General features: G+C 36.4%; 2 protein-coding genes and 1 pseudogene across 5 annotated transcripts; all 3 read right to left on the reverse strand.

The window, feature by feature from the left end:
* Positions 1-628: 628 nt before the first annotated feature.
* LOC147546134 (zinc finger A20 and AN1 domain-containing stress-associated protein 4 pseudogene) lies at positions 629-1351 on the reverse strand (annotated as a pseudogene). The gene has a single exon (XR_015224002.1). The product of XR_015224002.1 is annotated as a zinc finger A20 and AN1 domain-containing stress-associated protein 4 pseudogene (transcript).
* Positions 629-7629, reverse strand: LOC147546133 (protein SUPPRESSOR OF K(+) TRANSPORT GROWTH DEFECT 1-like). Its single transcript, XM_086637658.1, has 9 exons — positions 6500-7629; positions 5361-5466; positions 4489-4687; positions 4172-4240; positions 4024-4098; positions 3792-3890; positions 3543-3698; positions 1613-2866; positions 629-1394 (listed from the first exon to the last, which is right to left on the reverse strand). The coding sequence occupies exons 1-8, from the start codon at positions 6966-6968 to the stop codon at positions 2741-2743; spliced, it is 1299 nt and encodes a 432-aa protein (XP_086493784.1). The 5' UTR covers positions 6969-7629; the 3' UTR covers positions 629-1394; positions 1613-2740.
* Positions 7630-8062: 433 nt separating this feature from the next.
* Positions 8063-11433, reverse strand: LOC147546135 (Tetratricopeptide repeat (TPR)-like superfamily protein). Of its 3 annotated transcripts, none has more exons than XM_086637469.1 (2): positions 10257-11430; positions 8063-9722 (listed from the first exon to the last, which is right to left on the reverse strand). In XM_086637469.1, the coding sequence occupies exons 1-2, from the start codon at positions 11137-11139 to the stop codon at positions 8521-8523; spliced, it is 2085 nt and encodes a 694-aa protein (XP_086493595.1). In that variant the 5' UTR covers positions 11140-11430; the 3' UTR covers positions 8063-8520. The 3 variants fall into 3 exon arrangements, with proteins under 3 accessions (XP_086493595.1, XP_086493596.1, XP_086493594.1); XM_086637470.1 differs by having other exon boundaries at positions 8063-10528; positions 10863-11168; XM_086637468.1 differs by having other exon boundaries at positions 8063-11433.
* Positions 11434-12642: the final 1209 nt, after the last annotated feature.

A 12642-nucleotide genomic window follows, 5' to 3' on the forward strand; every position in this document is an offset into this window, starting at 1 on the left:
GCACCCGGTAATTTTGTATTGTTATTTCTACTAAACATCTTTGTCCGCTATAAGAGATTCCCATAATCAATTGACAATAGCAGAACCTTTCAACAAAAAAAAAAAAAGAAATTGTCAAGAGCTGAAGTTCTTCAAAACTCCTATTGGCATTCCAATTAGAATTAAGACTATTTCAGTCTTAGTCCACATGTGTCCACTCTAAATATCGCCATTAATGTGTTTTAACGTCCAACCATACTGACCCCATGAAACTAACAAATTGGATTCAAGTTAGCAAGTGGTGTGTGACATCCGCTTTAGATGACCTTTACTTATAATAGTGGAATTTTTTTAAAAAATTATTCGATGACCTTTATTTATAATAGTGGAGTTCCTAAAAATTTCATTAAGCTGTCTCGAGTGGCCTCCTGGGGCTAAGTTCATATCAACATCGTCTGCAAGGGCCCCGCTCTTGAGTTCTTAAAGTTAACCGATCTAGCCCGATGAAAGAGTAAACCTTGGTCACACCCATGTCTCCCCTTAAGAGAGGACGGATTGAAGTATTACATAAATAAGAAACATAAATCTCATCCAAAAAAATAAAATAAAAATAAGAAACATAAAAGTAGCCACCAAGGAAGAAAAAATATGAGATAATCACATTACAGACTTTCATTATAGACCATAAAATAACATTTCTTTTATAATAAACGAAAATTACATAAAAGCCCCAGAAATATCTTGAATTTTACAATACAGGACAAATTCCCCGACGTCGTGACTGGCCGACACCGGCGTATGAAATTGACCCACTGATAAAGAAGTAAATCATGAAATCAAACGGTGTAGATTAGATCTTATCAAGCTTATTAGCTTTAACAATCGGATTAGCTTTAGCAATGGATTCTCTTCCAACTGTCTTGAAATCGAAAGTGCAATTGTGATTCTCAGGGTACCTGTGTGAAGAACAAAACATGATTTCACAACGACACTTGAATCCGGTGAGTCCGACTCGTTTCCGGCAAGTAAAGCACCGGTTTGGTTGGTTAACCGGTGCCGGAGGTACTGGTTCTGATGGTGAATCAGAGGTTTGAATGGAGATTGGTCTTAAACGATCATCGGCCGATGCAGGTAAAGTAATCGGTGGAGGAGAGAGAAAATCTGTTGATGATATGATGTTTGATGATGATGATGAAGCGGCTAAGGATTTCTCAACTGCGGATTTGGCTGAAGAAGCTTGTTCTTCTTTGAGACGTAAATCTCTATAACATTTGGAACATAGATTTAGGGTTGTTGGACTACCGAAAAATCCACAGTTATTTGCACAAAGAAGATGACCTTCTGGAGACTTGCATCGATGTTCTTCCGCCATTTTCAAAATCAGATCTGATCGGAAATGATTGTTTTTTTTTTAACTGAAATTTGAAAATCAAATCGATCTATTAATATTCTTTTCAAATCGCAGATCAGTACAAGAAATCGTTCAATAAGATGGGTAAAAACAAAAGAAAACAGATCTTTGATTCAAAAACTAGGCGGATTGAAGATTAGAATATCAGGATCTTGTTAGAAACATAAAAAACAAACCTTTCTTGGTATTGAAATCTAAAGATGAGGAGGAAGAAATTTTTACCTGAAAAGAAGGATTGAAAAGTCTTCGTTGAACTACTGATTAAGCTTGTTTTCTTCCTCTTCCTTGGATTTGGAGAGAGAGAGGTAGAGAGAGAGAGAGAAGAAGAAGAAGATGGTGAGTCCGGAAGAAAGAGAGGGATTCCAAGGAAGAGCGCAAGAAAAGATAACAAAACCAGGCTGGCCGTCGAAGGATGGAAACGTATATGTTCTTTCTTTATCAACTGAGGGCCCAACTCACGCCTACTCCCCAACTTACTTTTTGGTGGGGATAGGATGGGATGGGATGGGATGGGATGGGAATGGGATCTTAAGCGTCCGACTAAAATAGGTTCAATATCAATCTAAATTAGACGCATACAGTACCAAATAGGCATAACAAATCCTTCCAAAACAAATGTTCTAAGCTTAACTAGATTTCAGATCTACCTAAATATCTATATCGATAAGATTGACATAACAAAACTACTGAGACTAAAATAGTCCATGTTCAGACTCATTCTCATAATTAAAATTAATCGATTCGTGATCATTTGGTAGTATTTCTTAAGAATGTCTCCATCAAATTGCTTGCTAACAGTCACGTACTTCTCAACTATTTCATTAAATATCTGATAAGAGAGTTGATTCGTCAAGTAACTTAGGTTGACACGCGGTTTTGTATTTATTAGTCATTTTCAAAAGGCATAAAGACTTTCTAGGATGATTTGGAGTATATGATTCGATTGTATCAGTAAAACGGAGGAGCTTGCAATGTTATTTCAGTTCCAAAACAAAGGAGTTCTCACTATTATTTCAGTTCCAAAAGACTTCTTCTCATTTGACTATTCATGAAAGTGTGAAACTGACATGTCCAAACAATTGAGCAAACCAAATATATTTCAGACAATATTATATACCAGTAATTTGTGTTCGTGAGAGCAGAAATAATACAGCATCGCAAATTCTGCTACCTCTGAGGCTCTGATTCAAACAAGCAATTCAGCAAAGTATTTTCATCTCAAAAAGCAAAAGCATTTATACCCTAAATACAGGTTTGGATGTAATCATGTCTCTCGTCGAATGAGAATCATTCTCGTGAAGATACATATAATTGGTATTCCGAGGACCAGGAATCTAGTTGTGGATTATATCAACCCTCTTCTCCAAACTCCTTTGTGAATCTCTCGTGCACTTCAAGATCCGATTTGCTCACTGTTGGCCTTTGTCTTGCAAGTACTTTCTCAAAATCCATTCTTGTAATGGGTGGTGGAAGGATCTGAAGCGAAGACGATGAGATCAACATTTAAAAACTTCAAACAAATTTCACATTCACCTAACTTTATTCATTCTCATATCAGGAAATTGGGTCGGAGGCCCAATTTCATGTTTTTTTTGTCAAAAAGACAAGTTATCTTTTTGTCCTTTTAGGCCCCAAATATAGTTTGGAAATAGGCTTGAAGGACAATTCTAAAAGCACTCCCATTTCTAATGCCGAAATTGCCCTTGAAATCTTAGCTTGCGAAGCTTTGCAATCTGGTTTACAGAGCTTTGCAAACTGGTTTGCAATCTGATTTACAGAGCTTTGCAAACTGGTTTGCAGAGCTTTGCAATCCCGTTTGCATTGCATTGCAATCTGGTTTGCCTTGGAATGACTTTGCACACACTTTGCAATCTGGTTTGCAGAGCTTTGCAAACTAGTTTGCACTACTTTGCAATTTGATTTGTCTTGCAAAGCTTTGCAAACTGGTTTGCAATCTGGTTTGCAAACTAGTTTGCACTCTCGTTTGCAATCTGGTTTGCAATAAGGTCAGTTTCGTCTTTTCCCTATAATAGATTATTTACAAAAATGCCATAGGGAGCTGAAGCCTATAAAAAGTTGATAAATCCTTTTTAACCAAAACTCAAATTTTTTAGGGAGTTTTGGCCAAATTTCCCTTCCCATATAGTCATACCTGAGAGGCAAGGCCTTGTGCTGCGAGCTCTTGCATAGTAATCTGAGTAGCTCCTGGTTGTTTTGGTCCACATGGCATCAACATATTGTTTGACGTCTTAATGAAGAACATTGCATCTTGAGTCTTGCGAACAGGTTCAAACAAGACATCTTTAACCTGTAGAGGAGAAGATACAATTCATATGATAATGGTATGAAGGCCGAGTTAACATAATCGTGAGAAGATAAACAGAGATAAAAGTCTACTTACACAAACTGCAATATCGGAACCAGAGAATCCCTCTGTTTTTCGAGCTAAACTTTCAAAGTCACTTTCAGTCAAATTGTGCGGGGTATCTCCTAGATGAACCTGCTCAAAATCACCGGAGAGTAAAACTAAATACGAGTCGAGACGCTAACGCTACAAAAATATCTTTACCTTTCGAAATACTGCTTCAACTTGCATAAATATACAAGGTTTGAGGAAGAAAGTCGTATGGTACCTTAAACATGTGCTGCCTGGCCTTCAAATCAGGGAGAGGGATATAGATCCTTTTGTCAAATCTTCTCCGAATAGCCTGACACACATAATGAATTAGCTATCTAAATATGAAAAAGGCAGATACTTCATTGTCTTTAGATTTTATTTACCTGATCCAGCGAATACGGGGTATTTGTGGCTGCAAGAACAAGAACTTTCTGATCGTTGTTTCCAACACCCTGAAATGTTTTACGAAGTGGAAATAACATTATAACTGAACATAGGAAGAGGGCAAAGAACAAAGACTGGCTCCGCAAAATGGTCAAGCTCATAAGTGTACGAGAGGATTATATAGCTAACAGGAAAGCTAATGTTCGACTATTTACTCTCTCATCGGAGGTTAACTTTACAAGTCAAAATGTACTGCCTCTCACTAATAAAAGAAAAAAGTAGCAAATTTTACATATCAAACATTATCAGATATTACCTGCATCTGTACAAGAAGTTCTGTTTTGATCCGCCGAGAAGCTTCACTCTCATTTCCTTCCCCACGCTGGCCACATAAAGAATCAATTTCATCAATGAATATGATTGAGGGAGCACTATCACGAGCCATTTGGAAAAGGTTCGAAACAAGCTTCTCACTTTCACCCATCCACTTCGAAACCAAGTCTGATGAAGAAATACTGCAGAAAATAGTAATTGATCCTGATCAACTTAACAATACGTATTCATCTTGACAGCAAGGAAACTCTATTTTGTAGGTTATTTACTTACATCTCATATTTTGGGTACACAACAATTACATTTAAAAATAACTTTTGTCCACATAAATACAAGAGAGTTCTAAACACAAAGCTTCTACCTTTAAACAACTGAAGAGTGAAAAGATGAAAATTTAATTGAAGGTTACATTGAATGATTGAAAAACAATTTTCTGGGATTAAGAAATAACAGACATATCGAGTCAGATAGGATATCCTTTATTTTTCATAAGGTATGCATTAGCGTATGTCAGAGATCGAATTGGATGCCGGAGGTGGAAAAGATTTTGAACTTGTATCATGCCTTATTAGCACATATCACCATCTATGACACCCTTGCACAGATGATAATAATCTATTGAGCAACTTAATCAGGAATATTACCGAAGTGGCTAGTAGAGAAAAAGCAACAACCGGCGATAAGTTAGGCACTTCTCACGAAGCAGTAGATCAACACCTAACAATTTACTTATCTCTTTATGTGAATAAGAACATAATTTTTGGTGCAAGTACTCTATTTTTATCGCATGCATATCAATACAAGATCCCATATCAGTAATTAGAATATCATGATGTTTACAGACAGATATATAACCTGAAAAAAGTTGAGTCTGCTTCTGTTGCCACAGCCTTGGCTAAATAGGACTTTCCGGTTCCAGGTGGCCCATAAAGAAGGAAAGCTCTCCAGGGTTTTCTCTTGCCTAGAAAGAAAAACCAATCAACTGTTAATCACATGAGAAGATAACCTCTGAATCTCTAAAAGTATGAATCTAGGAACTAGGAAGACAACCTAGTAGACAAATGGTTGAGAGATTCTTTCTACACAAAAGATTACTAGCAGTACAGAAAAAGAAAACACGACGAACGAACGTTACAAGGAGAGTAAAAGATTCAAGTAGTTCTTATCAAAGGATAACTGTTCGGTAACTTTAGTTCCGTGAATAATATAGAATCAGACTTACAAAGAACAGTAAAACAAAACATAACAGAAGGAGGGTCTTTGTGAAAAAGTCTTTGCGAAATTTTTTTCCGAAGATTAAGGAAAACAAGAAATAAGATAAAGGAACAAATTACAAATGTACGGGAGCAACAAAGTCATGGATTTTGTTTAGATAAACATTTGTTTGGTTGCATTAGCAGAATGACATCTTCTCTCTCCAAAGATATTGGTATGTTAGTATGTCATTATGGACGGGTGTTTCATATGGTCAAATTAATCAATTCAATTGAAAATCTTGAATAGCATTTGTTACTTTAAATACACCCATTGTTCATAGGTTCCATTTATGCTCGTAAATTTCCCAAGCACCGACTACGCCTTGAAAGCTCTTCGTTCAACGGCTCGGGTTGACCAACGAATTGATCGAGTAAGCTCCGTAGAACATCACCAGATCACCTCCCTTGTTTGATCAAATCAACATAAGAAGTGCAACCCCAATCATCACTTTATGTGCTCCAGTCAATATTCATACTTCAAACAAAATGGAAGCATATAACACATTGATAGTTCCGAGAATCGGATGGTTGGACTCAGGTCATGAACACTAGCTATGAGGAACTAGATGACAATTATCTTATACTTATTAGTTCCCATTTTCAATCTAACAAACTCAACTCAAACTAATAAGTCAAGTATGAACAATTACTGCAATTCTGCAAACATCATAATAGAATCAGCAAAGACAATCAACGCAACAATTCACTCTGATAATCAACTTGGGTAGAGAAACTGACCAGTAAAAAACTGTGGGAACTTAACCGGCAAGATAACTGCTTCCTGCAATGCTTGTTTAGCACTTTCAAGTCCTGCAACATCGTTCCATTTCACATTTGGTTTCTCCCTAATAATGGCAGAATTGAGACCTGATCTCAACTTTGCTTGTTCAGGATCTTCCCCATCTTCACCCCCATTTTTGGGTTTTGTTTTAGGGCGTGTGGCAACAGCTGCATCACCATTAGAGGCAGGACCTGTACCTCCATCATCAAGAACAGCACGAATCTCTTCTGCTCGTCTTAAGTACTCAGTGAATTTATTAGTTATTGCTTCTTTAATTTTAGGGTTTTTCTCGTACTTCAAATGGGTCTCAAAGTATTGTAAAGCATTCATATATAAAGGAAAAGCCTTTACATAATTCCCTTCATTATCTTCTTTAACTGCTTGCTTTACGAATTCTATTGCTTGCTCTTTGAAATTGCTATACATCTTCTTATCTAATTCTATCAGATTAATATAAAAATTCCCCCAATCAAGCCAAAACCCTAGAATTCTTCAATACTCTTTTCTCTTTTCATTGAGATTCCGGTAGTGTTTCTATCTTCAATTAAAACCCTAACAATAAATACCCAGAAGATCAAATTTCAATTAAAGGAGTTGAATTGTTGATCAAGACAATTAGTAGAGCAGATCAGCCCAAAATTCTTTTCAAACCTAGGAATTGTAGAGAGAGAAAGTAAGAGGGATCGAATACAGGAGACAATTCAAACAGAGGATGATTCTAGAGAGAGAGAGAGAGAGATAAAGCTTAGTGGAAAAGACAAGTCCAGCAAGACCTCGTCTTCTTCCTACGTAATTGCGCCTGTACCAGAAGATAATCTAGGTTGCAAGTTAATAAGATAGAGCTGATTTCTCAAAATCAAATCTGGGCCGTGAATTATGGACTCTTAATATGATATCCAACCGTAATGAGTGGTTGAGATGTATTAAGTTTTGTTTGACACACGAGGTTAGTTGTATCTTGTACGTACGCGGCAACCTCAACGAATTACGAAGGCTGCTGAGGTTGTACGCGAACTGAAGTGGGTTGGTTGAAAGGAAGTTTCAAATGCACCCCCTAGGGTTACAGGCGCCTTCTTAGGGAGTTTACGATTGAAGGAGACACTATTAACACTTACGGGAGGCGCTTATAATACGAATGAGAGTCTAATTACTCTTGTTGGTCTAGAGAGATATGTAAAAAGCAAGTTCATTACGCTCCCTTCGTTTGAATAAAGGGTGGTCTGAGTGGCCCGATAAGACATGTCCTGAATGGCCTAACAAGACAAATTTTGCACAAGACGTCAGTAACTTATTTTATTCAGGGCCTTCTAGTTATTTTTTATCGGGACAAATAAATTTTTTTTATAGTAACACCTTCCTCTTCCCAAGTTCATATAAAAGTATCAGCCTGAATCAGTCATTTAAATCAGTCAGATACATATATTGGAAGCAAATTAAAAAACTAAATTCCATTCAATTCAGACCTCATAGCTGATTTTGTAAAAAAAAAACACTACATTATTTACCCTGAAGAGAGAAAGTTGAAAGTAAAAGAAGAGGAGATAGTTCTTATTTCTTCGGCAAAAATAAATTTAACTGTAACTAGTCATGTGATATTACAATTCTAAAAGTACAAATAATTGGAATATCCTTCTTTGTTGCAAGCAAAGTAAGAAATGCCACGATTTCTCGTGATTCTGTAATTAAATTCGAATGCTCAGTCACATAACTTATTGCCCCTTATGTGTTCTCTCGCTCCTAATGTGCCTTGTTTCGAAAATGACTTGATAGCTTCTTTCTACCACGATAACCTCCGAGCCTATCTACTCTTACTCGTCATTAAAACTTTTTAACTCATTGTCATAGTGATGTAAAATCTTTGGCAGAAGCTTCAATCAGAGTCTCTATGTGTTGTGATATACTTGAGTTTCTGACAGAATTCCATCTCTCACAGCTTTTGAACAAGTAAAACTGAGTGCTTTTATGTATAGTTATGAGGTCACCAGTAATCCCCACAAGAACAAGATCCTCCCTTGAAGTGGTGAAACCGATTCGAATCTCTTACAACAATTTCTCTTTCTTCTATCTTTGAAATTAACTTAATAACTGTGTGACAATCACCACACACTCTCAAGTTCTTTAGAATCTGAAGAGGAGTTCCAGGACTAGTTGTTATTAATCCAAAAGCAATGGCAAGTCTCTCACTGTGTTGAGAGAGAATAACTTCTTTTTGTTCTTCTTCTATGTCATGAAGAACATAATTTGTGTCTGGCTGATATCCAGCATCTTTTAGTCGAATACCCAGTTCTTTGATCTTCTTCTGTATTTTATCTGATAATGGATGTGATCGATCACGAGCCTTGAATGAATGAGTCTTGTTCTTTACTTCAATCCAGCTATACCCAGCTTCTTTCTTGACTTTTCTCTCATCCATTAACTTCCTCACTTTAGCTCTCTCCTCCCATTTCCCAGCTGCTGAATATATATTCGATAGAAGAACGTAAGCAGCCGAGTCTTGTGGCTCAAGTGAAATCAGTTTTTCTGCAGCGAGTTTTCCGAGCTCTATATTGTGGTAAACTCGGCAAGCGCCCAAAAGAGTTCGCCAAACTGTTCCACTAGGCGTAAATGGCATCCCATTAATGAGGTTCATGGCTTCTTCAAGTTTACCTGCTCGACTATAAAGATCAACCATACAAGCATAATGATCTGAAGTCGGATTGATTCGATAGTCTTTAATCATTGAATCGAAATATTTTATACCTTCTTCAACTAACCCGGCATGAGTACAAGCAGTAATCACACCAATAAATGTTATACCATCCATTTCTATTCCGTGGGTTTTCATTTCATTAAAAACTTCTAAAGCTTTTTTCCCATAACCGTGTTGGGCATAACACGAAATCATTGAATTCCATGAAACTAAGTCTCTTTCCAGTTGCCGTTTGAACACTTTATGAGCATTTTCTACACTCCCTCTTTTCGCGTACATTGTGACAAGAGCACTGCTTACACAAAGAGAATTATGAAATCCCATCTTAATTGAGCTTCCATGGCACTGTTTACCTTGTTCTACTCCTGCCATAGGACTTGAACAAGCATTAATGACACTTGAGAAGGAAAACTCGTTTGGCATAATACCCTCTCTGCACATCTCTCCGAAAATGTTAACCGCACCCTCTATATCTCCTATTTGGGCATATCCTGCAAGCATGGCAGACCAAGCAACGATATCTTTCTCATTGATTAATCTGAAAATAGAGATAGCATTATGAACATTTCCTAACTTAACATAAGCATCTAATAACGCAGTTCCAACTGAAGGCGACTTCTCGTAATTTGTTTTAATGGCCTGGGCATGGATTTGGGTCGGGGAAATAACGGGTGAAGCTGTAAGAATTGTCGAATATGTGAAATCATTTGGTCTAACGCCTTCTTTACTCATCTGTCGAAAAAGATTAGCTGCTTTCTCAGTTCCATCATTCTGTAAGTACCCGGAAATCATGGCTGTCCATGAAACCACGTTACGTGATCCAGACATATTCGAAAATAAGCTGAAAGAATCATCCATTTCTCTACACTTACTATAAGCAACCATAAGAGCTGTTCTAATATTAGTATCGAATTCGAATCCGTTCTTTAAAACCCGACAATGTAGTTGTTTGGCAAAAATCAATTCCTTAAGATTAGCACATAGTTTAATGACTGTAGCAAAAATTAATTGGGTAAGTTTCATACCCGCTATTCTCATATGATAAAATAGTTCTAATGCTTCCTTATCAAATCCATTTAACACAAATCCTGCAATCATACCATTCCATGAAACTGCATCTTTCTCCTCCATAGCCTGAAAAATCAGTTTAGCATCTCTAACTCGACCCGACTTTGAATACATATTAATCATAGAATTGCCTACAAATGTAGTCGATTCGAACCCAAGTTTAATAACTTGACTATGAACTTGAATTCCTTTCTCAATGGTACCACTTGCCGCGGATGCTGCAAAAACACTAGCAAAAGTGAACGGGTTAGGTTTAATTCCTTCTTTCTGCATTTCAAGAAAGAATTCTAAAGAGAGATCGGCCATCCCATTCCGAGTATACCCAGCTAGCAAAGTAGTCCAAGTAACTACATTTCTCTCAGGCATTTCATCGAAAACTTTCCTTCCATCTTCAACATTGCTAGTTTTCATGTACATATCAACAAGAGAAGTCCCAACACTTGTATCTACTTCATATCTAGATTTAACACAATGAGAGTGCATTTGTTTACCTGAATTTTGATCTAATAAGCTACTAGAAACCTTTAAAACACAAGAAAGACTGAACCCATCAAAGGGTATACCTGATTGATGAATTTGGGAAAATAGATTCAAAGCTTCTTGATTGAGATTACTTCGAGAATACTCAAAAAGTAAGTGATTAAACTGAGATAAATCTCTTTGGGGAATTTGATCGAACAGGTGGGGATCTTTAGAAAAAATTTCAGTTTTTGAATTTGAGGCAGTAGTTGTGTGGGTTCTGAATTGATGGGTACCTAGTAAATGATTGATTTGTTGGACAAATTTGAGACTTTGATCTAATTTTGGTTCATTTGGTCTAAGAATTGGTCTCAAAATCATCTTATTCCCCCCTTGTTCCTTTGTTCTTTGAAGTTTTAATACCAGGGCTTAACTATTTGGTTAGTTCAATTAAGAGAAAAAGTTTTTTTTTCCGCCCCCTAAAGAATACCTTATTCGTTTACGAGTCCAAAAATTCAACCAAAATTTTGCTTGCTCATCGTGTAGGTAGAATTGATAGCAGTGCTATTACAAACTTACATAGAGTCATATATACCTTCTGATTTAACAACAGTTCGAAATCTCGACGTTATTATACATCTATATGTAAAACCTCGTGTTGTAGTGTAACTCAAATGATCCAACAACACCATATGCAAGACTTTAGTTTATAAAGTAAAACTTATAGTTTTTAGGGCTCCTCTGTTAAAGAGGCGTGTGAGAAACATTTTAGAAATCAACTTGCTTCATAAAAACTTTCATCAAAAAAAAAAAAAAACTTGCTTCATAAAATGCAATAAGTTTGAATTAGATGGTAATTGTGGTCACTATAACAATTATTATAGAGAAATTGACATCCTTTTCAAAGAATTGTATGTAAAAGTCCAAAGGCTGTTATTTGGACTTCTCATTGCCATTTGTGGAGGGAATTTGTGTGGTCATAGATTGAATCTCATTATTGACTCTGACCAGTTCCATTTTTTTCTTTTTTCATTTCCTTTTTGTTGAAGAGACCAGTTCCACTTGAAATGTTAACTTTTTTTTTCCGTTGGAAAATTGTTAATTACTTAATCCAACCTCAATCCTGAACCACTTAGAGGATAAGTTGAAGTTTGAATGAATGTTAATTTTTGTAACCATTGTCAAACTTCTCTAATTATCCATCATAGACATGTCGTAGAACAATTTAGGAGATTGTAATTTTATAGCTCGACTATATCCCATACATGTCTACAGTAATAATTGTGCACACTCGCGGTATTTCAATCACTAATGGACAAATAATATACAAAAGTCACTAGATTATTTTTAAACATGATCTTAGCATGACTAATAGATTTTATTTTTAGAGGAGTTGATTTTTGCCAATTCTTTTTGTTCTTAGCGCACCCCTCTCTTGGTACTCCCTGTGGGTCTCATATAGTCCAATTTGTACGCACTCGGACTGCCCCAATTCGTGGGACGCTGAGAGAGAGACAAAAATCCAAGAGTAAAAAATGACGCATATAAACGCACTCTTTTTTTGTTTTGGTTCCCAAGACAAATTAGGAAAGTTCAACAAAAAAAAAAAAAGACGAATTAGGAACAATCAAGAACCATTAGGATTTCAAAAAACAAAAAACATTAGGTGCAAGAATCTAACCCCTAACCCCATTTTAATGTTTATAATTGGACATCACTAAGAAAGATATAAAGGGCACTCACATAATTGAAGGTCAACTTTGGGAACCTAGAACTTTATTTGCTCCATTAAATGTGTTTAATGGAGAGTTATAGATTTGACCCACAAGATTTTCTTTTATGCAGCCCTAGTTTGATCCATGTTTTTTCATGACAATGAGATAC

Source organism: Eschscholzia californica, unplaced genomic scaffold (assembly GCF_041429995.1).
Source record: "Eschscholzia californica isolate CP2 unplaced genomic scaffold, dmEscCali1.0.p SCAF_4, whole genome shotgun sequence".
NCBI lineage: Eukaryota > Viridiplantae > Streptophyta > Magnoliopsida > Ranunculales > Papaveraceae > Eschscholzia > Eschscholzia californica.

What these genes read in the sequence shown, in the direction of transcription:
- LOC147546133 (XM_086637658.1), bottom strand. Translation starts at nt 6,968, where the DNA reads ATGTATAGCAATTTCAAAGAGCAAGCAATAGAATTCGTAAAGCAAGCA. An exon ending in AACTTCTTGTACAGATGCAG is followed by an intron (nt 4,241 to 4,488) that starts GTAATATCTGAT and finishes AAAACATTTCAG; the next exon opens with GGTGTTGGAAACAACGATCA. An exon ending in CACAAGGCCTTGCCTCTCAG is followed by an intron (nt 2,867 to 3,542) that starts GTATGACTATAT and finishes TCTTCGCTTCAG; the next exon opens with ATCCTTCCACCACCCATTAC.
- LOC147546135 (XM_086637468.1), bottom strand. Translation starts at nt 11,139, where the DNA reads ATGATTTTGAGACCAATTCTTAGACCAAATGAACCAAAATTAGATCAA.